The sequence below is a fragment of the Candoia aspera genome, chromosome 15 (assembly GCF_035149785.1).
Source record: "Candoia aspera isolate rCanAsp1 chromosome 15, rCanAsp1.hap2, whole genome shotgun sequence".
NCBI classification, from domain to species: domain Eukaryota; kingdom Metazoa; phylum Chordata; class Lepidosauria; order Squamata; family Boidae; genus Candoia; species Candoia aspera.
This window is the reverse complement of record NC_086167.1, coordinates 6,790,381-6,816,417: the sequence shown is the minus strand read 5'-3', so window position 1 is coordinate 6,816,417 and position 26,037 is coordinate 6,790,381. Positions and strand designations below refer to the sequence as shown.

Here is a 26,037-nt window from a genome sequence, read left to right as displayed (position 1 = left end):
GACCTTCCGTCATCCCCAGTCTTAGAACCACATTAAGTTGGAATTATCAGATGTAGCTAGGAATGTGTTTGGCAAAGAAGCTAGATTTAACCCATTTAAATCATGGGTTTGGTTTGGTTTGAGCTTAGCCTGTCATCTGCACCCAATCCATTGTGGCCTATTCAACAGAAGATAAGCTAAACCATGGCTTGGTGCAATGTCAAAACCCAGCTAGCAAGTCTAGAAAAACAACCTGATGGCCTCTCAAAATTTTGGCACCGTCTTGCATAAATTGAGCCAGCATGAAGTTTGGTGATAGTGGGAATTATAGTCCAAATATCTGGCTTCTACCCCTGAATTAAACTCCACAATTAGTATATGAGGCCAAAATGGTCACAGATGACCCATGCTCTGGCCTATGCTGATTTCCGAATTGAATTGATGCAGAAAAGTTTGTTGAATGGTTTCATCCAGTGCACATCATTGTAAAATAGCCATCTTCTGTGCAGAAAAATCCTAATTTTTCCTTCTCTGTTGATCCATGGGCTGGTAAACGATCCAGTTTTGGAACTGTGGTAATTAATTGCTGTAATTCACAAATACTTAATCAATATTAGATGTTCGAATTACCATATCTCTTATTGCCCTCAGGGAGAGTTTTAACGATTCCGTTAAATCTGTGCAGATCTCGGTGAGGGTTTTGTAACGCATTGTTTGCAAAATCAGAATGGATGTGAGGACAATCATGTCATTTTGTCTTGAAAATTCTGCTCAATATTTATCTTATCTTTCTGAACCTAAAGGCATTCTCAACCAAACAGGGCCACAAATGCTTGGACTGCTTCCTTCAAAAAAACAGATGTGTTCAATATATATCTCCTTCAGCTCTGATGTAAGTTCGTGTAGTTTTATGGCTGTAACTTGACCCCTTTGGGAGTTCAGTTATACATACGCACCAGTTTTGCTTACTTTTCTCTTTAGAACTGGCATCCAACTGATGCAATGTGTTGGTCTTGCCCTCCCCCAAGTCCTTAGCAGATCCTTTCCAACCTGAATTAAGAACCCCATGTTGCACCATGCTTTCTTTTCTTAAAGTTAAAACCAACAGTTGAACCCATTTTTCCCCCTCTCCATCTCAAAATATTAAAAAACTCTAGTTTAACCCACCTAGATTCATCCCACTGACCCCAAATGCAACCATTTAATATTTTCTTTTGGAAAGAACTCACGAGACAGTGTGTTGTGTTCCAAAGATCCTGTTTTTATTAGGATTTTGAGATGGATTCCCTTGAGCGATGGGGAACGCCTTTGATATTACAAGAGTTATTTCATTCTCACTGGGATAGGGTGGAAGATCTTCTTTCATTATATTGTTCTTATGGAACCACCTGGTCTTCTTTCTCTAGGTGCCAAAACATTGCTTTCACATGATGGTTCAAATAATGTTCCTCCCCCCCTTCTTTCTCTTTCAAGGATTGATAAATACTAATTTTATCGGTTCTGGGGAAAAATGGGTTCAGGATTGGAATATGTGCGCAGGTGGGACTCCCCAAAATTACTGGATCTGTTGTGCAGGCTAGCGTTAGTTTTTTGTTCTTCTGTCTCGGCCCTTCCTGAAGCCCACTTGCCATGCCGAGAAGAAGGGAGGGATACCCCTTAGCCTAAAGCCTCTTGCAATTCATTTGCAGTGGGCTGGGGTATCCCAGGAGCATGGGAGACCATGTCCTCAACCCCTGCACCACTAGCAGAGCCTTCTGTATCTTCTGGTATGGAGGGACTCTTGGCCAAACTATAGAAGATCTCATTGTCAGAATATCTTTTTCTCTTTTTGGTCGATTCCACTACCCACTTGGCACGCTTCTTTTTGGCTACCTCCTGGAGTGTGGCTCGCAAAGAATGTGGTCCACCACGGGCAAAAGACTGCTGCTTTCGCTGTCGGTCAAGCCGTAGAGATAACTTGTGAGCGTCAGCCATGCAGGGGCTCAAGGAATCTCTGCTCTTGTGCAAGGAAAGGACATCGTCGCGCATCCTCCTGTTGAAATACCAGGACACCAGGGGGCATGAAGTTAAATAACCGCTTCTTGGAAACCTTATGATGCACCTGTTCTTCTTGGGTTTGGAAAGCATCTTCCCACGTTTGGTACTAATCTTGGCTGGTTTACTGGGCCGATTCCTTCTCAAAACATCACTCTTCCTCTCTCGTTTGACAACAGCCATGGCTTGTGATGTTGACACCCATTCAATTTAGTTGGCCCACCTGCAAATGATGGGGACCATGCCCAAGCAGTGCCCTTATATAGTGGTCAGTATTCAAATGAAGGATTGGTTCCAGATTCTCTGATTGGCTGAAGTGGAACAATAGACCTTTTCCAATAATGCCATCTATGAGGCGTTGGCCAAGATCCAACCAAACTTTAGCAGTTGTTAAGAGAGAGATTGAAGGTTGGATGGATGATTCTATAGAGACTTGGAAACATTTCATCCATGAAATCTATCAGCATAAATACGGCTGTTACTCTGTTTCCTTGCTTGTTTTTTTCTTGTACTGTGTAGGATGTGAATTGCAGGATTATCATCCACAGGATTTCCAGCTAGAGCATGTATTTTTATCGAACTGTAGAATTAGAAGGGTGGGAACCTGTAGCCCTTTCACTTGTTGAACTACAACTCCCAGAAACCCCAAGCATCATGCCAGGTGCTAATAGCCATAAACAACTGGAAGGCACAAATTCATATCTCTATTACAGGCCATCTAGTCAGGACATCAAGAAGTAGAGCATCCTTGTGTCATGAGTGCCGTTGAGCTAAAGTCATCAGCGCAATGGCACTCATGACAATGACAAGGAAATAGGTGAAGGGGGACAAGTTAAGTAGCCATCAACCCACAACGACTAACGGCTAATAGACAATAGATAAACGGATCACGGAGCCACCCAAGCCATCAGCGGCAATTGCAACGGGGATCGCCCAGCTGAAAGCAATCAGCAGAAGATTGAAAACCGGAGGATGGGCGATCCTGGAAACCCTCAACCAATGGCAGGGCAACACATGGGACAAAGGGGGGTGACGTGATCGAGAGCGAGGGGGCGCTGACCGGCGCGGGGTATTTAAACCCCGCACCGGCGCGCTCCTGTCACTCTCAGCTTTTTTCTAACAACGTTGTACCTATCCTGAAATAAACCAGAGCCTGCTTCGCAACCCAGTGTCTGAACGTTATTCAGAGGTAGGCAGCGCATGACATAAAGCTGAGAGTCATAAACTCAGCCTCGCCGAGCCCCACCGGACGACAACGAGCCGCGGGAGGAGTAGACGGCGAGAAGACCAGCAAGATGAGGCCGGAACGGCGCGGGCAAGGAGGGCGAGCCGCGCGGCAAGAGGCAGAGGAGGACCGACCGAGGCCAGAGGCACCGCGGACTCCCGGAGCCATGGACGCCCACCCAACCCGACCCGAGCCTCAGCTCCAACCCCAAGGGGAGATGGCGACGGAGGCAACCCGACCGCGGGAGGGAGCAGCACGACTTCCGAAACCAGCGGAGGACCCCGCGCCCCACATCGCACCCCAGCAACGGGCGTGGAGCGACAGCCCCACGGCGCTCGACACGGAGGAGGACGACGGAGACACCCATCAGACGGCGGAGGAAGCGGACCCGCGACAGAGGGACGATGAACCCCGCCGGCAACCCACCCCCGAGGACGCGCCAACGGAACCGGCCCCAGCGGCGGCGCGGGCTGTGGACGAGGAGGCACGAGCTGAACTCGCGGCCATGCGGGCTCAGCTGACGGAACTCCGGACCATGCTCCAGGCGCTTATGCCCCCCGCGCCACCCAACGACGTCCCCGCACAAGCCCACACCCCGAGCGAAGCATCGAACCCACACGGGCCAGCGGAGGGCCAGCAGACGGCACAGGCGGCCGACACCACACCCCGAGAAGCGAGAGGCGGGGCCGCACAAAACGCCCGGGCCCCAAAGGACTTCCCCATCTTCTTCGATGGGACCCCCACAAAACTCTCGTTTTTTGTGACCAACGCTAGGGAGTTCATGGGGAGGCACGGACACTCCTATGACTCCGAGGCCGACAAGATCGCCGCCGTGGCGATCAAACTCCAAGACAGGGCGGCGGACTGGTACGTCCAACTGTACGAGTCCAGCTCCCCCGCCCTCGCCACCTTCCCTGCTTTCATCAACGAGATGAAAAACTATTTCGAAGACCCCCTAGCTAAAGTACGGGCGAAAAGCGCACTCCAGAGACTTAAACAGGGCACACGCACGGTCCCTGACTACGCCCTGGAGTTCAAAGCCCTCGCGGGAAAGGTCTGCGACTGGTCTGAGACCACCCTGCTAGAAATCTTCAAAAAGGGGCTCAACCGCGACGTTCTCCAATGGGCCCTCTACCGCGACGACCCAGAAACGTTACACGGGTGGATCCACCTCGCGGGGAAAGCCGAACACGCGCACCGCACCTTCCTTATGACAACCACGGAAGACACAAACTACGTCGGGAAAAAGGTACCCGCACCACACGGGGGGATGGCCGGCCCCATATACCCAAAAATGAAGTTCAACCGGGAGCCCTGCGGGAGGTGCGGCAAATTAGGGCACAAGACGGCGGACTGCTTCGCCAACCGACTGCCGACCAGCGCGCCCAAGCCTGCCCCGAAAATTAGCCCCAAACCACCCAACCCGGGGCCGCCCCCTCACCGCCGAATGACCGTGGCCACAGCGACACCGGAAGATGGCTGGGACGCGTACTGGGGAGAAGAGGACAATACCGACCCCGACCAGCCGGCGGGAAATGCTCCCCGCTTGCCCTGAAACGCGTGGCGAGGCAGGCGGCGGGACAGCAACGCGAACCACCTCAACGAAACGACAAAAGCTCCGTAATATTGGCAGCAATTCAACTCTCTGCCGGCAACGGAGCCACCACGGCCGCGGCACTAGTGGACTCGGGGTGCTCAAAAAACCTTATCCACCCCGACCTAGTCGCCAAACTCGAACTCCGCTGCTTCCCCCTCCCCACGCCGCTAGCATTCCACCAGCTGGACGGCTCCACAGCGGGGGGGAAACCAGCCACGCTACAAACCGAGCCGGTCACCCTGCAAATGGGCACTCACACCGAGCGCACGTCGTTCGTAGTCACGCCCATCGGACGGCCCATTGCAGTCCTGGGGATGCCATGGCTCGCGAAAAACAACCCGCGGATCAACTGGGCGACCCGCACCTTCACATTCGGCGACGGCGAGTATCGAGCACCAGTACCAGCTGGCAAAAGCAACCCCACGGTAGGACGAGCGGAGGCGACCACACAAGACAACGCCGCTACCACTGCAGACCTACCGGAACAATACGCCGACTTCTCCGAGGTCTTCGGAGAAGCAGAGGCAGACCAACTACCCCCCCACCGCAAGACGGATTGCCGAATCGACCTACTGCCCGACGTCCCCCTACCTAGACCAAAGATCTATTCGATGACCCCGAAGGAGATGGCAACCCTCCGGGAGTTCATCGATAAAAACCTAGACAGGGGATTTATAGAGCCAGCATGCTCACCGGTCGGAGCCCCCGTCTTATTCCGGGAGAAGAAAGACGGGACCCTACGGCTCTGTACCGACTACCGGGGCCTAAACGCGGCTTCCCTGTCCAACAAATACCCCTTACCCCTGGTGAAGGACATGCTCGCCCACCTGTCCACGGGCAAAGTCTTTTCCAAATTGGACCTGCGCGAGGCGTACTATCGCATCCGAATCAGGGAGGGGGACGAATGGAAGACGGCGTTCAACTGCCCCCTAGGCGCTTTCCAGTACAAGGTACTGCCCTTCGGACTCGCGGGGGCCCCTGGGGTGTTCATGCAGCTCATCAATGAGGTACTGCATGAACATCTGTTTAAAGGGGTCCTGGTCTACATCGACGACGTCCTTATTTACACAAAAACATACGAGGAACACGTAACCTTAGTCAGGCAAGTCCTCGACAAGCTCAGAAGGGCGCAGCTCTATGCAAAGCCCACAAAGTGCGAGTTTCACAAAGACCGCCTAGACTATTTGGGGTATCGAATCTCCGGGGACGGCATCGAAATGGACCCCGCAAAAGTCGAAGCGGTACTAAACTGGGAGCGGCCCCGCAACAGACGGCAACTACAGAGCTTCCTGGGATTCGCGAATTTCTACAGGTCCTTCGCCCGGGGGTTCGCTGAGATAGCCCTCCCCTTAACGGACCTCCTCAAAACCAAAGGGGTGGGGGACACCAGACGCGCCAAGAACCCAGGCACAGTGCTGAATTGGACTCCCGCGTGCCAGACCGCATTCGACAAGCTGAAAGCGCTGTTCACGACGGAGCCAATCCTCGCGCACCCGGACCCAGAACGGCCGTTCGTGGTCCAAGCCGACGCCTCAGACTTCTCCCTGGGAGCCATCCTCCTACAAAAAGACTCCACGGGGCTCCTGAAACCATGCGCCTACCTGTCAAGGAAGTTCTCCGAGACAGAGAGGCGATGGCACGTCTGGGAGAAAGAAGCCTTTGCGGTGAAATCGGCACTAGAAACATGGCGTCACCTACTCGAGGGAGCCACCCAACCATTCGAGGTCTGGACGGACCACCGGAACCTCGAGGCCCTACGAACGCCTAGACGCCTTAGCCCAAAACAGGTCCGATGGGCACAATTCTTCAGCCGCTTTGATTTCCAGTTGAAGTTCATGCCGGGCAAGAAGAACTTCCTGGCCGACGCCCTCTCCCGGCTGCCCCAAGACGAAGAGCCCGCCCCAGACACCATTGGGACGGTCCTATCCGCCTCGCAACTGGGGATGGCCGTGACCACCCGAAGCGGCGCACGGAGGCAGCTCGACGCTACGGCGCAGCCGACGGCGGGACAACCGGCGACGGAAAGAAGGCAACCGCAACTACCAGGGGGAATGCGCACGGACCTCGCCGCCGCCCTCAAAACCGACCCCTGGTTCCTGGCAAACCCCGACAAGGTAACGATGGCGCAAGACCTAGCATGGGGGGAAGGCAGAATCTACGTCCCGGACTCGCAACGCCAGGCGATCTTGCATAGGTCACACGACGCCAAGCAAGCGGGACACTTTGGGTTCCTCAAGACCCTACACCTAACACGGCGGCAATTCTGGTGGCCCGCGCTCAGGCGAGACGTAAAAACCTACGTGGCGTCCTGCCCAACGTGCGCTAGGGCCAAACGGGCACCAGGCAAACCCGCGGGGCTATTGCAACGGGTGGCAGAACCCTCCCGCCCATGGGAGGAAATCTCTATGGATTTTATAGTGGACCTCCCACCCAGCCAGAAGAAAACGGCCATTTGGGTGGTGAAGGACTACTTCTCAAAGCAGGCCCACTTCATCCCCTGCACGTCAGTCCCATCCTCACAACAACTAGCCAAACTCTTCCTCATCCACGTGTACAGGCTACACGGATGTCCCGCACGTGTGGTGACCGACAGGGGCACACAGTTCACCTCCAAATTCTGGCGGGCCTTCTTGAAGCTGACGGGGACCCAACAGGCCCTGTCTACGGCTTGGCATCCGCAGACGGACGGAGCCACTGAGGTTCTTAATGCCACCTTAGAGCAATTTATACGATCCTATACGAACTACCACCAGGACGACTGGGCTGAACTGCTCCCGTTCGCCGAAGTCGCATACAACAACGCCGTCCACACGAGCACGGGAAAAACCCCGTTCGAAGTAGTCTCGGGGCGCGACTTCGTCCCCATACCGGAGCTACCTCAACCCCCGGAACCCCAGGTGGACGCCAGCGACTGGGGACGGAAGATCGCGGAAGCATGGCCAGTAATCACGGCGGCGCTGAAGGAGGCACAGGCTGCTTACAAAGAGCAGGCCGACAAGCACCGGCGACAACAACCGACGTTCCAGGCGGGGGATATGGCCTATCTCTCCACCAAGTTCCTAAAGTCAACCCAACCCTCGAAAAAACTGGGGCCTAAGTACATCGGGCCGTTCCGAGTCACGCAAATAGTGAACCCGGTAGCAATACGGCTGGACCTGCCACACAACCTCCGGAGACTCCACCCGGTGTTCCATACCAGCCTCCTAAAACCGGCGACCTCCTCCCGATGGCACCCAAGCATGCCACAGCCCGCACCGCTAATGATCGACGGGCAACACCACTTCGAGATCAGGGACATCCTCGACTCCCGTAAGCAACGAGGAACTCTACACTATCTGGTCAGGTGGAAACATTTCCCCCACCCGGAATGGGTGGCGGCGCACAACGTTAACGCGCCTGACCTGACCAGAGCATTTCACCGGGCATACCCCGACAAACCGCAATCAAGGTCAGCAAAACCAACCCCCCCCCCCGCAGGCCTCCCCCCGCCTCCCGTGCCCCAAGGGAAAGGGCCCCCCCCAAGCCCGCGACTTGGGTGGACCTTCCCCCCCCCGGGACTCACTCCCCCCGCCCCGGGCCCACGGGGTGGTGACAAACGATCGCCAGCACCCTCCCCCCGCCCCCTGGCCGCGGGGGAGTGGCAAGCAAGTCAACAGGGCAACCTGGGGGCAACGCCCAGGAGACACAACAAAGGCGACGCACTCCAAATAAGCAAAAAAGGGCCCTACCTGGAGCTGAGCAGCACCCGACCAGCCACGCCTCTCGCCTCGCCGAACTGAGCCAAACAAACAGGGTGTGGTTGGAGCATGCGCACGCCAGGTCAGAACCCGAGCATGCGCACCATGGACACACCCTGGGAAGGCACGTGGTAGAGGGAAGAGCAAAGGGAGGGGCGACAACTACTCCGGCGGGAACTTTTGAAAAAAAAAAAAAAAAAAAAAAAAAAAAAAAAATGTGGCGTTGTGACAGCTCTAAGGGGAAAACCCAGAAACCCGGGGGAGAACACTATTCGGAAAGGGGGCAGTATGTCATGAGTGCCGTTGAGCTAAAGTCATCAGCGCAATGGCACTCATGACAATGACAAGGAAATAGGTGAAGGGGGACAAGTTAAGTAGCCATCAACCCACAACGACTAACGGCTAATAGACAATAGATAAACGGATCACGGAGCCACCCAAGCCATCAGCGGCAATTGCAACGGGGATCGCCCAGCTGAAAGCAATCAGCAGAAGATTGAAAACCGGAGGATGGGCGATCCTGGAAACCCTCAACCAATGGCAGGGCAACACATGGGACAAAGGGGGGTGACGTGATCGAGAGCGAGGGGGCGCTGACCGGCGCGGGGTATTTAAACCCCGCACCGGCGCGCTCCTGTCACTCTCAGCTTTTTTCTAACAACGTTGTACCTATCCTGAAATAAACCAGAGCCTGCTTCGCAACCCAGTGTCTGAACGTTATTCAGAGGTAGGCAGCGCATGACACCTTGCCAGATATTGAATTAGCCTTTGCTTGAAGAGTTCCTAAAAGGAGAGTGAACCAGGTCCTGTAGATATTTTGGACCATAATTGCTACAATCCTGTCATGCTATGCTACCTGAGACTGATGGAAGCAGAAATCCAAAGTATCTACGGGGCTTTAGGTCATCTGCTAGGGCTGTGCAGATAGTCAATTCAGAGAAGGCAATTTGTTAGCATTGACAGATTGGTTGGGATTTCTGGACTGAGTTTCAAAACAAGGCGAAGCGTTGAACTGAAAGTGGAAATATGTGAACCCAGGAAGGAGATTTATCAGGTTTTTGTGTTTGCCAAAATTACTTTTTCAGCTGAGGTTTGAATCAAATCCATCTGAAATTCCTAATGGATCTGAATTGGTTTGGGAATTCAACTTGGATCAGAACTGATTTGTACAACCCTATCACCTGTCCCTGCCTTTGGCCAATGGGTTCTACCTTTAAGTGACTTTATCCATTTTGTTAAGCTAAAATTACTCTTCTGTAATTTAAGTCTCCTGGGCCTACCTGGTATCTTAGAGAAATATCTCACCTTTCCTTAAGAGTCCACCATTCAGCAGTTTGAAGAGTCCTATAGGCCAGTGTTTCTCAATCTTAGCAACTTTAAGATATGTGGACTTCAACTCCCAGAATTCCCCAGCCAGCATGAAGTCTGTAGCAGATAAATTCTCCAGCCCAATCACCAACCTGGTGCCCCTCTACTCCTAATAGCCATAATCAGCATGGTCAATCCAAACAGGCTGTGGATGATGGGAGCCATCTTTGCTTAAAGTCTGGAGCAGCACTAGTATAATTCCAAATAGCAGTGGAAAAATTGAGATTTTTTTTTTTAATCCATCCTTCCTGTGAACAAGTTGGTTGAGGCACAGCCACCAAGCCGTAGAGATGAAGAGGATCTAGGTTTCAGCTTTTTCCCGTTAGCCAAAATACATCGATGACTTTAAAAACGGTCCCAATCATTAACAGTAGCTAAAGTGGCAACCAGCACAGTAAAAAAGAAGAAAAACCCACACCTACAGACTTTATTAGATGAAATGAAGACTTATATATTTGCACATCTGAGTTTTCGGGAACTGTTCATCTAGCAAGGGAGTAAAACATCTTGAAACAACATTCAGGGATGGATAATGGCTGATAGTTGAGACATCTGTATGAAGTCACGTTCTTAGATGCAGGAAGAATATCAGGCATACAAATTCTGGGTGCAGAAGACTTCTCCCAAAATTTACTGGGGAAAAAAAAGCAAATGATAGTTGAATCCATCCGGATGTTGTTTTCTTTTATGGATTCCAACTTCATGGAGAGGTCTTGGAAACATAAAAGTTTGCAACTTTGTTTGAAAATTTTATTAATCTAATGGAAGCATTGTCTCTATACATGCATACTGACATACCTGTTATCCTCTTCCTTTTTGTGGTAAACATTATACAGAGTGCCCCAAAGAGTAAGAAATAGAAAGTCAAACAAGTTAAAGGCATGAGATGAGAAAAAGGCAACATAATTAAAATTAATCTCACTAAAATTTACACTGAGAATTTATACCACTTCACACCTTTCTATCCTTGCTTCCTCTATGCCCATACAGGTAGTCCTTGCTTAATGACCATTCATTTAGCAATGGTTCGGACTTAACGATGGCACTGAAAAAAAAAAAATGTGACCGGTCCTCACACTTACCACCATTGCAGCGTCCCCATGGTCACATGATCAAAATTCAGGTGCTCAGCAAACAGTTTGCATTTACCACCATTGCAGCACCCTGCAGTCACATGATTGCCATTTTTTACCTTCCCAGCCGGCTTCTGGCAAGCAAAATCAATGGGGAACTGTGAGATTCGCTTAATGACCATGTGTTTTGCTTAATGTCTGCAGCAATTTGTTTAACGGCTGCTGCAAAAAGGTCGTAAAATTGGGTCGGATTCGCTTAATGACTGCATTGCTTAGTGACCGAAATTCTGGTCCGAATTGTTGTCGTTAAGCGAGGACTACCTGTACACCATTTCACACATTGCCTTTTATTCTTTAAGCTTCTCACCTCTCTTTCTGAGGATCTTATCAATCCCACTGAGCCACAACTTTCTCAGGTCCCCCTTCTTGATCAGTTCACTCCTTCTTCATGTACTCCTTTTGCAATACAATCCTCATTTACTCCCTCTTTATGACCAAGCCACCTCATTAGTACCACTTTTGTACTAATACGTTTATCCATGTTTATTCAGCACCCACTCATTTTTGACCCTATCTCTTCTTGCTTCAAAATCCAAATCTTAAGCCCCCCATTCCATCGCATGCAACATATTTTAATCTTTTTCCCGAGATTCCAAGCTCCCACTTCCATAAAACAAATCTGGCACTCCTATATACTACCATTTTATCCTCCTTCAACAAACATTAATCCCTTGCAAGAGATGACTGCGCTTGAGTATCTTGAAATTTGTTTTTCCCCCCAACTTTTTTAAACACTGTACAGGAGGACACAGATACATCTATCTGTTCTGGTTTTTCCAGCATTCATGCAGAACTCAACATTGCTCACTTCATTTTCCTGTCAAACACAACTATCTTGGTTCCTGATACATGAATCTTCAGATCCAACATGCAATCTATCTGACATTTGCTGCAAATGATTTGAGTCTCAGTCAACATGGCATCGTCTGCATACAAAGATATATGAACATCCATGTCCCCAACCAGCACCTTTGTAACATCATCACAAACATTCCTCATACGGCACATTTATCTACAGATATATTAAACAACCGAGGGGACCTCTCACATCCGTCCTGAACCATTTACTAAGCATGCCATTTATTCTCTTGCATCCATCATGTACTACTCTAATCACAGCGGACATCCCTCTTAAGCTCCACATTTGCCCAAAACGTCCATAGTTCAAGTCTAATTGCTTTATCGTGCATTTCTCTGAATCAACCAACATATAGTATGCTTAGGTAAAGGTAAAGGTTTCCCTTGACGTAAAGTCCAGTCGTGTCCGACTCTAGGGGGCGGTGCTCATCTCCGTTTCTAAGCCTTGGAGCCGGCGTTGTCATAGACACTTCCGGGTCATGTGGCCAGCATGACGACTCGGAACGCCGTTACCTTCCCGCCGAAGCGGTACCTATTGATCTACTCACATTTGCATGTTTTCGAACTGCTAGGTGAGCAGGAGCTGGGACGAGCAACGGGAGCTCACCCCGCCGCGCGGTTTCGAACCGCCGACCTTCCGATCGGCAGCTCAGCGGTTTAACCCGCAGCGCCACCGCGTCCCTACATAGTATGCTTACTTTATCACATTTCTCAGTGACCATCTGAAGAACAAGAATTCAGTCTGCACACGTTTTGAAGCCACGTGGCGCTTCAAAAATTTTGTCCGTTGTAGTCCTTTGATCAGGATTTTGACAAACATTTTTCTTATTTTCCCAGGCAAATGAAACACCCCCCAGGCAATAGTTTTTGCATTTGGTCTTGCTATTCCCTTTCTACCACAGCATTCTACCACCCGTTGTCAATCAGATGTAGCCTTTACGCAGACATTAAACACACTGCCTCTCTAGAAGCAAATCACATCCATTTGTGATATCATTGCTCAAGTTACAGCATGTCAACCTTCCCAGGTAGACCAGAGAGGAAACTTGACTGGATGAGTTAATTCTACTCTATTGTAAAGCGACATTGACAGAATCTCGCAAGTCTGAAAATACAATTCTCCCCCTACCTCCTTTGCAGCCCAAGGAACCAGGGAGGGTCCCTTCTGAGCTTCTTGCCCCGCCCACTATCCAGCTGCGGGCTATGCTGCCTCTTATCTGACCGTTCTCTTCATCCCGTCTCCCCAGGTCTTTCCCGTATACCATGACACAGCATTACACCTCCAGCCTTACCATTTTTCAGTATTTCCACATCATCGGTGACTTCCTTTTTTCCTGAATGAACATTTACAGCATTCATTTCATTTTCACCCTTTGACATACCACTGTTTTTCTCATGCAGGTGTCTAAAACCCTTCTTCCCAAATAACTGAAAGTTAATTTGATTCCCTCCGAGGCTCCTTGTTCAACCGTCTTTGCCCACTTCAAAACAAATCACTGCATTTTCTGGCCTCTTTTTAGGCCACTTTCACTCTCCAGAACATTCTTTTTCGATCTTTAAGAACGAAGGCAGAAGAAATAAGAAGAGGACCCACAACTGGCCTTTCGTTTGTGCCCAACTTCATTCCAGTTTTCCCAAGTGGATGAAGGTTCAATTGTCAACCTTGTATTCTTCCGAGTCTTCTCACGAACGGCTTGTCTTATTTGGAAACATCACAGCTCTACTTACCAGCTGTGGAGTCATCAACAACAGAAACTTGTTCAAATAAAACTTGGATCAGTGTTTCTGGATAAGGGGCAACTCACGGACACTATATCCGTAACTAGGTCCTGCTACAAAATTATGGTCCTTCTGAGCCCAGAAATGAAAATCCATTGGGAAAGAACACAATGAAGTCACATCGTACACCTGTCTTCAGCCAAAGCCATTCAAAAATGTTGTTCTGAGCCCCAGAAAGGGCATTTAACATGGCACCAATGAAGCTTGAGTACAATGTATTTGTTTTACCACAGCTACACGTAGACCTTTGCTGTGGCGCATAAGCCCCAAAGGTCTTCTAATGCTTAATATGACAGACGGAAGTATTAAATCAATGGAGAATGATTCCGCTGGGTGGACTTGCTTAATTTAATTGAAATTATTTTATTTTTCATTTGGCCCTGCCTCTTTTGGGATTGCCACCTCCAGTGTGCCACTCAGTGGCCTGCTGCAACTCTGGCAACCACCGCTGGGGTCTCTCTCCTACCTTCCTAGCCAAGAAAGAGAATGCCATGCCTGATTCTTGCGTAACATTAAGTTGGCTTATTCTTGGCTTTGTGGGATGCGTCTGAACCCACTCATTATGGCTTAGCATGATGTGCAAGCCAGGACTTTGTGACTGTGTGTGATCACAGCCCTGCCTGATACCTTCTGCATGGATTTGTCCTCTGGTGACATTCTTCCATTTGGTCCAGAGCAAAGGAGTGACACTACTGGCATTGACAGAACCTGCGCCTCTGCTGCTGTGGGATGGGAATGAACCAGGAAGTCTACCATCTTCCACCATGGGGCTCAGAGTTGGGAGGGGGCTGCCAGAGATGGCCCCGATGGCTCCCCTCGGCTACGATGAGACCTGAAGGGCAACACTTTTATTTACAAATACAATTAAAAGTGCTGACAATGATCCGGCTTTTGGTTTTGAGTCTGAAAAAAAAAAAGTTGAGTTGTGTGTGTGCGTGCGCGCTTTTTAAAAGGCATGCAAAAGAAAAGGCCTTTTTTAAACCATTTTTATTGTAAGAAAATACACAGTTTGAAAGTGTGAATAATGCAATATTTATGACCAAGATTATCAGGGATGGGAAGAAGGGGGGGTGTAAGGGGAGGGGAGCAAAGGTGGAGGAACAGGGAGAGGGAAGGCGGGGAAGGGGAAGAGGGAAGGGTCAGGGTGATGTGATTTGATAGACAGTGTTCAACTCCAAAGATTGACTTGGAAAAAGAGGCTGGGGGGAAGAGGGCTGGGGTGGCTTGGAACGGGATCGAGGGACGGGGAGGCAGGTAGTAAAAAAACTTCTGATCAGAGAAACAGTTAAAATACAATATGAAAATAAGTAAATTTCTCCTTAAATTTCCTTCTATACACAAAATACACAATTTTGAGAAGGCCCAATTTGTGCTCCGGGGATCCTCTGGCCTCCTTTTTTTTTTTTTTTTTAAGTGTATTCACATCCTCTGCGACAGCAGAAAATGATTATGATACAATCAAGAATGTGCCAAAGGCCAAGGCCGAACCGCACCCCCCCACCCCGCTGGCCGGCCTTGCCCTTTTCAAAAAAATCACGCTCTCCCTCTTTCCAACCCCCCCGCCCCTTCCCCCCCCCCACGAAGTAATGTCCACCACTGATATGTACACCACAATTCAGAATTCGTATTTTCTGCAAAATGTATCAAATTTCTTGATCTCTTACTAAAATGTTTTATTATTTTCATTTAATTATTCCTGATGAATAAATACCAAAGAAAAGAAATAATAATAATAATAATAATAAAATTAGAAACTAAAAAGTTATGTAGCAGCTGATTAAGGTAAGGCTGCGATATCCGTTATTTTTCCCCCCTCTGGGGAATCTGAAAATGCTTTTTTCTTTCTATTTTTTTTTTTTTTTTTTTTAAAAAGATGCTTTTGTTCTGTGGGTGGTTCTGTTTTCTTTTGATTTTTTTTTTTGCTTGTTTTTTCATTGGTTAGTGGCAAACAAGGAGTGATTGCTGGAAAGCAAGCAGAACATCCGCCTTTTTTTTGTTTGTTTGTTTGATTCATTAGAATTGTTTCCCAAGTTTTCACCGAAACGTTAATCAAAAACTAAAAAAAAAAAAAATCAAAATCAAAATCATTGCACAGATACGTCGATATTGTGAGATACTATGAGGTTCGAGAGACAGCCAAAGCATGGTCCAGCTCCAAAACGTGACACTTGGTGGGAAGGGGGGGGCCCTGATGGAGTAAAAATATACAGGCACTAAGTCCGACGTGATGTCAGTAAGAGACAGAGAGAGAGAGCGCACACCCATTAACGTGGGGAGGGGGAGGGGAATGTTGGTTTGAGATATTTTTTGTTGGTTTGCATTTTTTTTAAATGGCCAAAGAAATTTAATCTCATCTGTAGTCCTCCTTAGGAAATTCTAATGTGACCAAATTTCCAAAGCCCATTCGTAGGCTCTCCATGTCAAAAGTTTCAATCTCTCGCTCTTGCCTTTCCAACAGAACCTTGATCTTCTCACTACGCTCCTTCTGCAGGGCGGCCAACTCCTCTTCAATCTGAAAGGGAAGAGAGGGGGAAGGGGGTGAGATGGAGCTGACCCCGTCCTTGGACTCAAACAGAAGGGCCAAACATTCCTTGTCTTTCAGTGAAGGCCAATGCAACCAGAAAGGAATGGCTGCAGGGCAGAGATGAACATGCACAAGATGTCCTCAATCCTTCCCCTGCTTTCTGAATTGTCCTTTGTGTGTGTCTCCAACCCACTCCCACTCCAACCCCTCAGCTTTCCAACTAGGTGTATGCCCAGCTTGAAAGTACAATAGATATCCAGATGTAATATGGGAAAGACCTCTGGAGATGGTGGGAAGAGACGCTGCCTAAGGAACAGTCAGATAAGAGAGGGCATAGCCCGCAGCTGCATAATGGGTGGAGAAAGATACTCAGTAGGGACCCTCCCTAACTTCTCAGACTATAAAAGAGAGGGTGGGAGATTTGTACTTTCAGACTTGCAAGGTTCTGTCAATGTATCCTTACAGTAAAGTAGAATTAGCTCATCTGGTCGTGTTTCCTGTCTGGTCTGCTGGGGAAGGCTGACACCAGAAGAGTGGAGTGAGATAGTGGCATTTACAAAGGATGAATTGCTTGTCAATGAGAAAATCAATCCCTTATAGGTCTGGAGTCCCTATGGACCTCGAAGACCCCCCTTTTCTTTTTTTAGTCCTGGAACCTCCCTATTCTAAAAACGTGGGTATCCATCCATCTATCCATCCATCCATCCATCCATCCATCCATCCATCCATCCATCCATCCATCCAAAGTCTCTGTTTCTATTTATAGATTACCTAAATTAGAATAGGGTTTTAATAATAGGGAGAGAATTTATTGTCGTTCACATTCTCCTTCGGTGATTCGTCCTGTGCTGACCATGATTCCTGATATGTAGGCTTTGCTGGGGTAAGAGCAATTTTTAGGCTTTAAAAATGATATATTCAGCTATTCACAGTCATTTAATGATACACTGATGGAGGATTATGTCCCATCACATCATTTTCAGCTCCTAGCGACCACATAGATTTTCTCCATGGCAATCTATCCCTAACTTAATGATACACTGGAAAACTATAAACTCTGTGACGTTTGTTCACCCCGTCTTTGTTCACTGGCATGCTACTTTATTTATTTTATTTATTATTCAAGTTTCTGTGGCCGCCCATCTCCCCCTACAAGACCTGTTGCTGGAATTCTTGTACTGCAGCCTTCTAACTTTCCTTCTAATAAGCATTACTAATCGGAGAGATGTCGTTCTTTGCCTTTGCTGTTTCCAGTCCAGATTCCTAGGGGAGAAACCTAAATAAACAAGTTGAGGAAGGCTGGTAGACCATGATGGGTTGCAGATCTCGAGGGCAGCCTTTCTCAGCTTTCTGGCCCCGGAGGAACCCTTGAGATATTTTTCAGGCCCGGGGGAACCCCTGCACTTTCAGGCTCAAAGACAGGCCAGAAGTTATAAAATTATTATATTTGTTTCATGGGTAGGTCTATACGCATTAGCAGTGTTCTATAGAAATCAAACGAACAAACGAACTCCTAAACTGAAAACGAAGAATGAAACTTCCCTCTTTCACATGAAGTTGCCCGAATTTGAAATAATTTTTAAAATAAACCGTGATCTCCCAGGGAACCCCCAGTGACCTCTCGCGGAACCCAAGGGTTTCACGGAACCCTGGCGGAGAAACCCTGCTCTAGGGTGTCCGCCATGAATTTATCCTTAAAGGCGGAATCCAAGACTCTTTCTATGAAGCTCTTATTCTTCCGCAACTCTACGGCTTTTCTCTTCTGCCTTACCTTCTTTTAAAAATGTCCGCAGGCAAGACTGCTGTAGGCTAGGAACAGCTACAAGGCTTCTGGATTTTCTTCTGGATTTTTTTTATTCCAGCAACAAAGTTGTCTTTCTAATTTTGACCACAACGCTACCATTCTAATTTAAGATCAGGGCTCCCTTTGCTTCCGGTTGCGCAGAAGAACTTCACCCGGTCTTAATTTCGGGAGATTTGTTGTTCCAGATCAGCCTTACCCTTCTGAACTAGGCTTTCTGAGGGACCTGGAGATGGAAAACCAGGTTGCCAGCTGACGCCAAGAAAACAGGGGGCACAATCTGGGGAAAGTGGGGAGCTGCAGAAGGAGAACCGTTAAACCCCCTCACCGCTTTCGCGTAGTTAATAACTCAACAGGCTTCCTCGATGGATTCCGATGACTCAAAAAACGTGCTTGCTCTAAATGGACACTGGGGGTTACGGGTAAGCGAACTGGCATGTACTGTTTGGGCAGAACCATGGAGAGAACAATCTTATTATTTGGACTGCAACCAGCAAGGGTGGCAGATACCTAACTCTTTTTGTTTACCGGCTGGCCAGGAAGAAGGAACCTTCATCTGGGGGTGTGAGGGATGCAGCTACTTTGGGGCAAGCTGACACTTCGAAGGCAGGTACCATTCTCAGCAAATCTGTGCTCAAGATATGCAAATACACGAAAGCTAAAAGCCCACTAAGATTCTCATCTCTATATGTTAGGAATTGACTAAGTAAAAAATTGCTCCTTGAGCTTCTTGCCAGTCTGGGATACAACCAAGCAACACCACTGTCATAACCCAGGACTCTGATTCTGCTGCTCCAGCTGAACCAGTGGAATGTCAGCCTCAGGAGACACCAAGCCAGGCCTCACCTCAGGCTGATCAAACACAGGAACCAGCTGGAGCAGTCAGATGATGACGTACAGCCCCCAAGCCCTGGGACTTGGTGAGTAGAGTGGAGAGCAGAGCAAAGACACTCAATGAGGCCCCTTGCCAAGCAAGGGAGTAACTATCTTAATTGAAGAGAGCCGGCTGCAGCATGATTTAAGAGACAGCCCTGACCCGTGTTTCTCCATTGGAAACAACTGTCTGATCTCCTGCTCTGGCATGACGTTCCTGTGAATCCTGCTTGTGTACAAACCCTGAAACTCTGACCTTTGGACTGGCTGACAACCTGTCAGCCTTCCCAGGCAGACCAGACAGGAAACACAACCAGATGAACTAATTCTATTTTATTGTAAGGCTACATTGACAGAATCTTGCAAGTCTGAAAGTACAAATTCTGCGCCATCTCCTTTACAGCCCGAGAAACTAGGGAGGGTCCCTTCTGAGCCTCTTGCTCCACCCATTATGCAGCTGTAGACTATGCCCTCTCTTACCTGACCATTCTCTAGGCAGCATCTCTTTGCCCAGTCTCCCAAGGTCTTTCCCACATACCATTGTACAACCCTGGCTTGGCTCTCTGAACTTCAGACTGGACTTTTGACTTCTCTTCTGTGCAATCCTGTTGAAAGTAAAACTACCTGGGCAAGCCTTCTTTCCCAGAGACTTGTTTTGATTTATATTCCTTCCGTTGTCTGCTGTTTATCTACTCATCCTTGAGTAAATTACTATTAGGTGTGTGAGTTTGAAACCTGAACTAGGACAGCCATCTAGATCAGCGTTTCTCAACCTCGGCAACTTTAAGATGGGTGGACTTCAACTCCCAGAATTCCCCAGCCAGCCAGGCTGGCTGGGGAATTCTGGGAGTTGAAGGCCACCCATCTTAAAGTTGCCGAGGTTGAGAAACATTGATCTAGAGACAAGGAACTCTGCTACATGGAGTGAAAGAAGGATCCTTTGTTTGGAACTTCCCCATCGTTATGCTGCATTCAGACAACGTCCTCCTTCCCCTACCTTTTGCTCCAGATGTGCTCTGCGCAAGGACACCCTCTGTTCCAGCTTCTGGAGCTCCCGCTCATGCTGTGCTTCTGTCTGCATCTTGATTTTGCTCTGGTAGGCGTTGAGCAGCTCCATCTCTTGCTGAAGCTGCAGCCTCAGGGCCTGGCATTCTGCTTCCTGAGCCTCGTCTAGCCGCAGCTGGAAGAAAGCGAATCGAGAGTCAGGGGAGGGGCAGCTCACTTGTCAGTTGGGGCAATTGTGGGAGGCCAATAAATAAATTGGATTCAACTGGAGAAGGTGGTTAGAACCAATGTGTTATGTCAGAACATGAATGGGGATTCCACGCTGGACAATACTGTATGTCAGAAGGACAATATGGAAACTTTTCCTCTTGAACTGCAAAGTGGGTTGGTAAAATTGGGTTGAAGTTAGCCCTGTGATACTGGCACCCTAAGAAATACCAGGACTCTATTGAAAGGCTGTCACAAGAGAATTTTGAAAGCCTGACAGCATTTCCCCTTCTCTCCCTCTTATACCAAAGAGAATTGAGATGGGCCATCTTGAGTTTCTTCTTCACCCCTTCTGTCTTTCCAGGTTAAGCTGATGTGTTTGTTAACGGCTGCTGCTGTCAGCCTTCCCAGGCAGACCAGACAGGAAACACGACCAGATGAGCTAATTCTACTTTATGGTAAGGCTCCATTAACAGAATCTTGCAAGTCTGAAAGTACAATTCCCCCCCCCCCCTCCTTTATAGCCTGAGAAAGCAGGGAGGGTGCCTTCTGAGCTTCTTGCCCCACCCACTCTCCAACTGCAGGCCATGCTGTCTCTTATCTGACCGTTCCCTAGGCAGCATCTCTTTGTCCCGTCTCCCACGGTCTTTCTTATATACCATTACAGCCAGACACTTTCTTCAACACTATCTCTGCTCTACTGCTGTCCCTTGGATATCCAAGTTCCTTTGCCCTCTGCATCTCATTCCTTGACTTGCATAAAAGTGGCCCCAAATAATCCTCTCCATTCATTCAGCTCCCCTGTCCATTTTCCCCTCAAGGTTATTTATCTATTAAACACATTTATACTGCCACCCATCTATCAGAGGAACTCTGGCTGGTGAACAGAGATAAGAGAGTTCTTCCTTTGGGAGGAGATGGGTGGTGATAAAATTTGATAAACAAACAAACAAACAAACATTGCCCAATTTGACCAATCAATTAAAGAAGAGGTTGAGGCCCCTAAAAAAATTTCATTGCTTGCATGACTGACCCCCAGAACTCCCTTAACATCCTGGCCCTGCAGGTGGGGGAACAGCCAGGCCTGGCAACTATGCTTTTTCCTCTCCACTCACAGAAAAGGCATCCATCTATATACTACTAAAACTCTCATGTCTGTTTGATGCTTTGTAACCTTTAACTGGGCAAAATGGAGCATCGTAGGGCAACAATTTTTGAACCAAGGTACCTCAAATGGGCTAGCTTACAGAATGCGTCCAAAATCCTAGACTGACGGAATAGACGTTTGGCAAATTTTATAAAACATTTTATGACATAATACAAAATGTCATAAAACATTTCCTGTGGCCAGCTCCTGATGTTTGACTGTGCTACACATTTCAACATGGGCTACTTTCAAGGCAGACACATCTCTGAATGTCTCCTTGAATTTTTAAGAACTTTTCCAGTACATTAGAAGCTCTGCCATTGCTGAAGGCATCGAGGAACCTGGTAAGGAAACCTCTCTGAAACGATGACCCAACAGCTCATGGGTTATCTAGTGTTTTTTAAAATTAGCTTCAAAATAGTAAGCAAGCTTTCAGTTCTCCAGATGTCTCCACCATGATAAGTTTAAAACAAATGGAATTGAGCTGGATGGGCCTTCTTATGGTCCCACTCAACTCCCAGGATCCTCTGTAACATAAAATGTTACCTCCAACGTCCCACCAAGATGGCTTCTTTATTTAATACTCGTTTTCAGACAAGGGGCCATTTCCACATGAGCCCTGCTCCCCAGGGATCGAAGACCATCCACCCAACACCATCTCTTACCGCTTGGGACGCCATCATTTCATTGATGCTCTGCTCATACTGTTCAGCCAGGATGGCAAGCTTCCTCGTCTGCTCATCCTTCAGGCTTTTCAAAATAGTTTTGTGCTCACTCTTTGGAGTCACTTCCAGCTGGTGATTCTTGAGCGCTTTGTACTGCTTAGTTTGCACTTTGCACGTGTCCTGAAACTGTTTCTTGATCTGCATTTCCATGGCCTGCATGGGAGAAGTGAGAAGAAACTGACAAATGACCATTTAAGCTTTGAAGTGCGCTATGCGTCTGTAGGTTTAATTTTAAATGGAAGGAAGCACTGGCAGTAAGGGCAAATTAGGGCCAATACAGATAGTCCTTGCTTAACTACCACAATTGAGACTGGAATTTTGGTTGCTAAACAAAGCGGTCATTAAGCGAATCTGACCCAATTTTACAATTTTTTTCTGCCGTGGTCATTAAGTGAATCACCACAGCCGTTAAGCAAACCATGTGGTCGTTAAGTGAACCATGCGGTTCCCCACTGATTTTGCTTCCCAGAAGCTGGCTGGGAAGGTTGAAAATGGTGATCACATGACCGCAGGATGCTGAGACAGTTGTAAGTGTGAACACTGGTTGTAATTTTTTTTCAGCACTGTCGTAAGTCTGAACTGTCACTAAACGAATGGTTGTTAAGTGAGGACTACCTGCATATCTGTCAGCTACATGATGCTTCTCTCTAATATCAGAATAAACTGGAGGGTTACAGTTTTGGGGAGGGGGTATTAAGGGTCACACTTGGGTTTTGAGCTGCAGTGGGGGGGGGTTGCACTCCAAAAGTAAGTGAGGCTTACCCCTCTTACCGTTACATTTTTTAAAATATAATTTTATTGAAGATTTTTAAAAAGAATATAAAAACTAACACAAACTAATAGAAAGTAAAAAAAAGAAAGAGAATGAAATCAGAGAAAAGGGCAAGAAAGGAAAAAGGAAAGAAAAAAATAGAGAAGAACGGCTGGTTGTTAAGCGAGGACTGCCCGTAAACACCCTTCAAGGAGGGGAAGAATTAAGGTCCCCACCTGTGTAGAACTAGGGTTGGACGAAACAGCTTCAGCCACCAAGTTCTTCTGTGCTCGACCGAAGACACCAACTTTGGGGGGGCTACATTTGGCTCTCAAGTGGAAGGCTGAGGACCAAGGATTGGGCGTCCACGAACAAGATGTGGACAGGACCGTGGCAAAGACTACACTTGGGCCCAGGCTTGCTGAAGGCCTGGAGGGGGTCACCTGCAGCCAACAGGCTGAGCCTCGCTGGGCTGGGCTCCCATCCTTGCCCCTTGGCTACCTTCAAGTTCTTGGGCTGTTGCCGCAGCTCCATGACGTGCTTCCTGTGCAGCTCTCGTTCCCGCCGTTTGTTGTACTCCAGCTGGTTCTCAAGTTCCGTCTGGTGCTGCAGCCGGATCAAGTCCATACGCAGCTTCTGCAGCAAGTGCAGCTGCCGGTATTCAAGCTCCCGCGTCGACTCATCGTGTCGTATTAGCATGGCGTGTTCCATCTCCTTCTGGGTTCTCTTCTTGTTCAGCTCCTGCGTTGGGGGGCAAGGAATGTCGATGAGGAGACTTCCCGAAATAGTCGGTGGGAATGGCCTTGGGAGACAGGAGGAAAATCTGCAGACTAGGCAATGGTCAGACAAGAGGCGGCTGAGCCCTCAGCAGGAATGGGGATGTGGTAAATGTCTCAGAAGGGACCCTCCCTAGTTTTTTAGGCTGTAAAGGCAACAGGGGGGAAATGTACTTTCAGACTTGCACAATTCTGTTAATGTAACCTTACAATAAAGTGGAATTAGTTCATCTGGGTGTGCTTCCTGTCTGGACTACCTCGCAAGGCAGACACTTCCCAAGGAGGCAGCCAAAGCCCACCCTTCACCCAAAGCAACCAGCAATTTTTGTAACCAAGAACAGACAGAGGGCTTAGGGAACCCCAAACCCAAGTGTGAAGCTGCTTGTCCTTCCTCATGATTGCCCAAAAGAGTCTGCATTCATAGGTTGGCCGACTGACCCTGGTGGTTCCATTCAGCGACTGCAGCCCATCGACCTTTCCTCCCCCATTAAAGGCTTTTTTTTGTGTGCCTTCAAGTCTGTCTGGACTCTGGCAAAGGCCTGGAAAAGTCCCTGCGGTTTCCTTGGCAACATTTTTAGCAATGGCTTGTCCTGGCCTCCTTCCTAGGGGTGAGAGGGAGTGGCCCAGGGTCACCAAGTTGGCTTTATGCCTAAGGGAGATCTAGACCTCAGGTTTCCCCGCTCCTCATCCAGCCCTTTTAACCCTTAGACCAATCTGGCTCTTCCCATTAAACTAGAGCAGTGTTCCTCAACCTTGGCAATTTTAAGATGCGTGGACTTCAACTCCCAGAATTCCCCAGCCAGCCATGCTGGGAGTTGAAGTCCACACATCTTAAAGTTGCCAAGGTTGAGAAACACTGGCTTAGGGTATCGGTTGGCTTTTATCTGGCCCTGGGCATGCCATGTGGTCTCAGCCATTTCACTGAAATTGGAGGAATGCCCTGTCTCCATGTTTGAATTATCTGGGCTTTATCTTCTGGAGAAGATAATACCAGGATCTGTTGATACTTACTTAGCTGTGGCACCAAGGCAGACACTGGCTGTGAAGCAATCTTCCTACACACTTTGACGGGGCCTCCACCTTGCAGTGTTTTTGCAGAAGATTATGAACTTCTCCACTGCCAGGATGTCCCTCAATTTCCCTGCCCCAGATACCCTGCTTAGGCTTTTATTTAATTGTAAATAAATCAGTGTAAGCCATTACAGAGTAACCAACCGTTACTCTGGGCTCTTCTTTTTCACAAGGAAATGGCAGGGTGAGATCAGAAAGCCTTCCAATGATCAGTTTCAACTCCACTCCTTTAAGTCAAAGCTCTAAACTCTAGGGCAGTGTTCCTCAACCTCAGCAACTTTAAGATGCGTGGACTTCCACTCTCAGAATTGAAATTCTGGGAACTGAAGTCCACGCATCTTAAAGATGCCAAGGTTGAGGAACACTGAACCAGACCTTTCTAAGACAGCCACCTTTGCCTCATCTCACAAAAGGGAATTCCACAACTTCTCTGCATGCTGATTGCAGAGCTTCCTGCCACTGTCCTCGCTGAAATGGAACTAACATCCTGCAGGCATGATGCTGAGCATCAAAGCAGAAGTCTTTGGGGCTCTTATGGTGTATTTTGGAAAGCGGCCCAGCAGATGGAGCAGGAGCAAATGTGCAGCACAGCCAGGAGGCTTTCCAGGTTCAACACTTTCCACCAAGGAAATGCTGCCCGTGCGCCAAATCTAAACCTATCGCAAATCAATTAAACCGGAAGATCCAGAACTGAAATATTTATGGGAGTGGGAATAAACAATTTTGAAAGGGCTATGATGTTCCCGTTTTGCTCCATGCGTTTCTCAATTTTCCTCCTTTCTGGAGCTTTAACTTTTATTTCAAGGGAAGCAGGAGGAGTAACCCCTAGGAATCAGGGAAGTTCATGGAGGGGGAGTCAAAACAGTCCTGAAAAGGCAGCATCCATTAATCTTGCCCTGCCAAGTACCGGTAGTCCTCACTTAATGACCGCAACTGGAAAATTTGTTAGTAAGTGGTGCGGTCTTTAAGTGAATCAACATGTGACTGGACTCGATTTTGCAACTATTTTTTACGACAGCCGTTAAATGAATCACGGGCTGTTAAGCAAATCACCATGATCGTTAAGCGTGTCCCAATGGACATTTTTGCCTGAAACCAGCAAAAAAGATCACAAATCGCGATCACGTGACCGCAGGATGCTGCAGCTGGTCGTAAATCCAAGCCAGCTGCCGAGTGCCCAAATTGAGACCGTGTGACCACGGGGTGATGTGACAGTTTGCGATGGTCGTAAGTGTGAGTACAGACCGTAAAGCACTTTTTCTGAGGCTGTCGTAACTTCGGACCATAGTCAAACAAACGGTCGTTAAGCGAGGACTACCTGTACATTTCAAACATTTCCCTCCAGTTTTTGTATGTTCTGCCTCTAAGCGGGGCTGCATGCATCCAATATGAAAAAGACAGATTTGCTCACATTCCAACAGAAATTAATCTCCATGTCAGAAAGACT

General features: G+C 48.3%; 1 protein-coding gene across 1 annotated transcript in view; it reads right to left on the bottom strand.

Annotated features, from left to right (window-relative positions):
• Positions 1-14,679: 14,679 nt before the first annotated feature.
• TAOK3 (TAO kinase 3) overlaps positions 14,680-26,037 on the bottom strand; it is a 132,294-nt gene continuing 120,936 nt past the window's right edge. Inside the window, exons 18-21 of the mRNA XM_063315967.1 lie at positions 23,245-23,484; positions 21,933-22,145; positions 19,906-20,088; positions 14,680-16,222 (exon numbers count right to left, since the gene is read on the bottom strand). Coding sequence (XP_063172037.1) covers positions 16,061-16,222; positions 19,906-20,088; positions 21,933-22,145; positions 23,245-23,484 — 798 coding nt within the window. The 3' untranslated portion in view covers positions 14,680-16,060. The remainder of the gene's footprint in view (positions 16,223-19,905; positions 20,089-21,932; positions 22,146-23,244; positions 23,485-26,037) is intronic.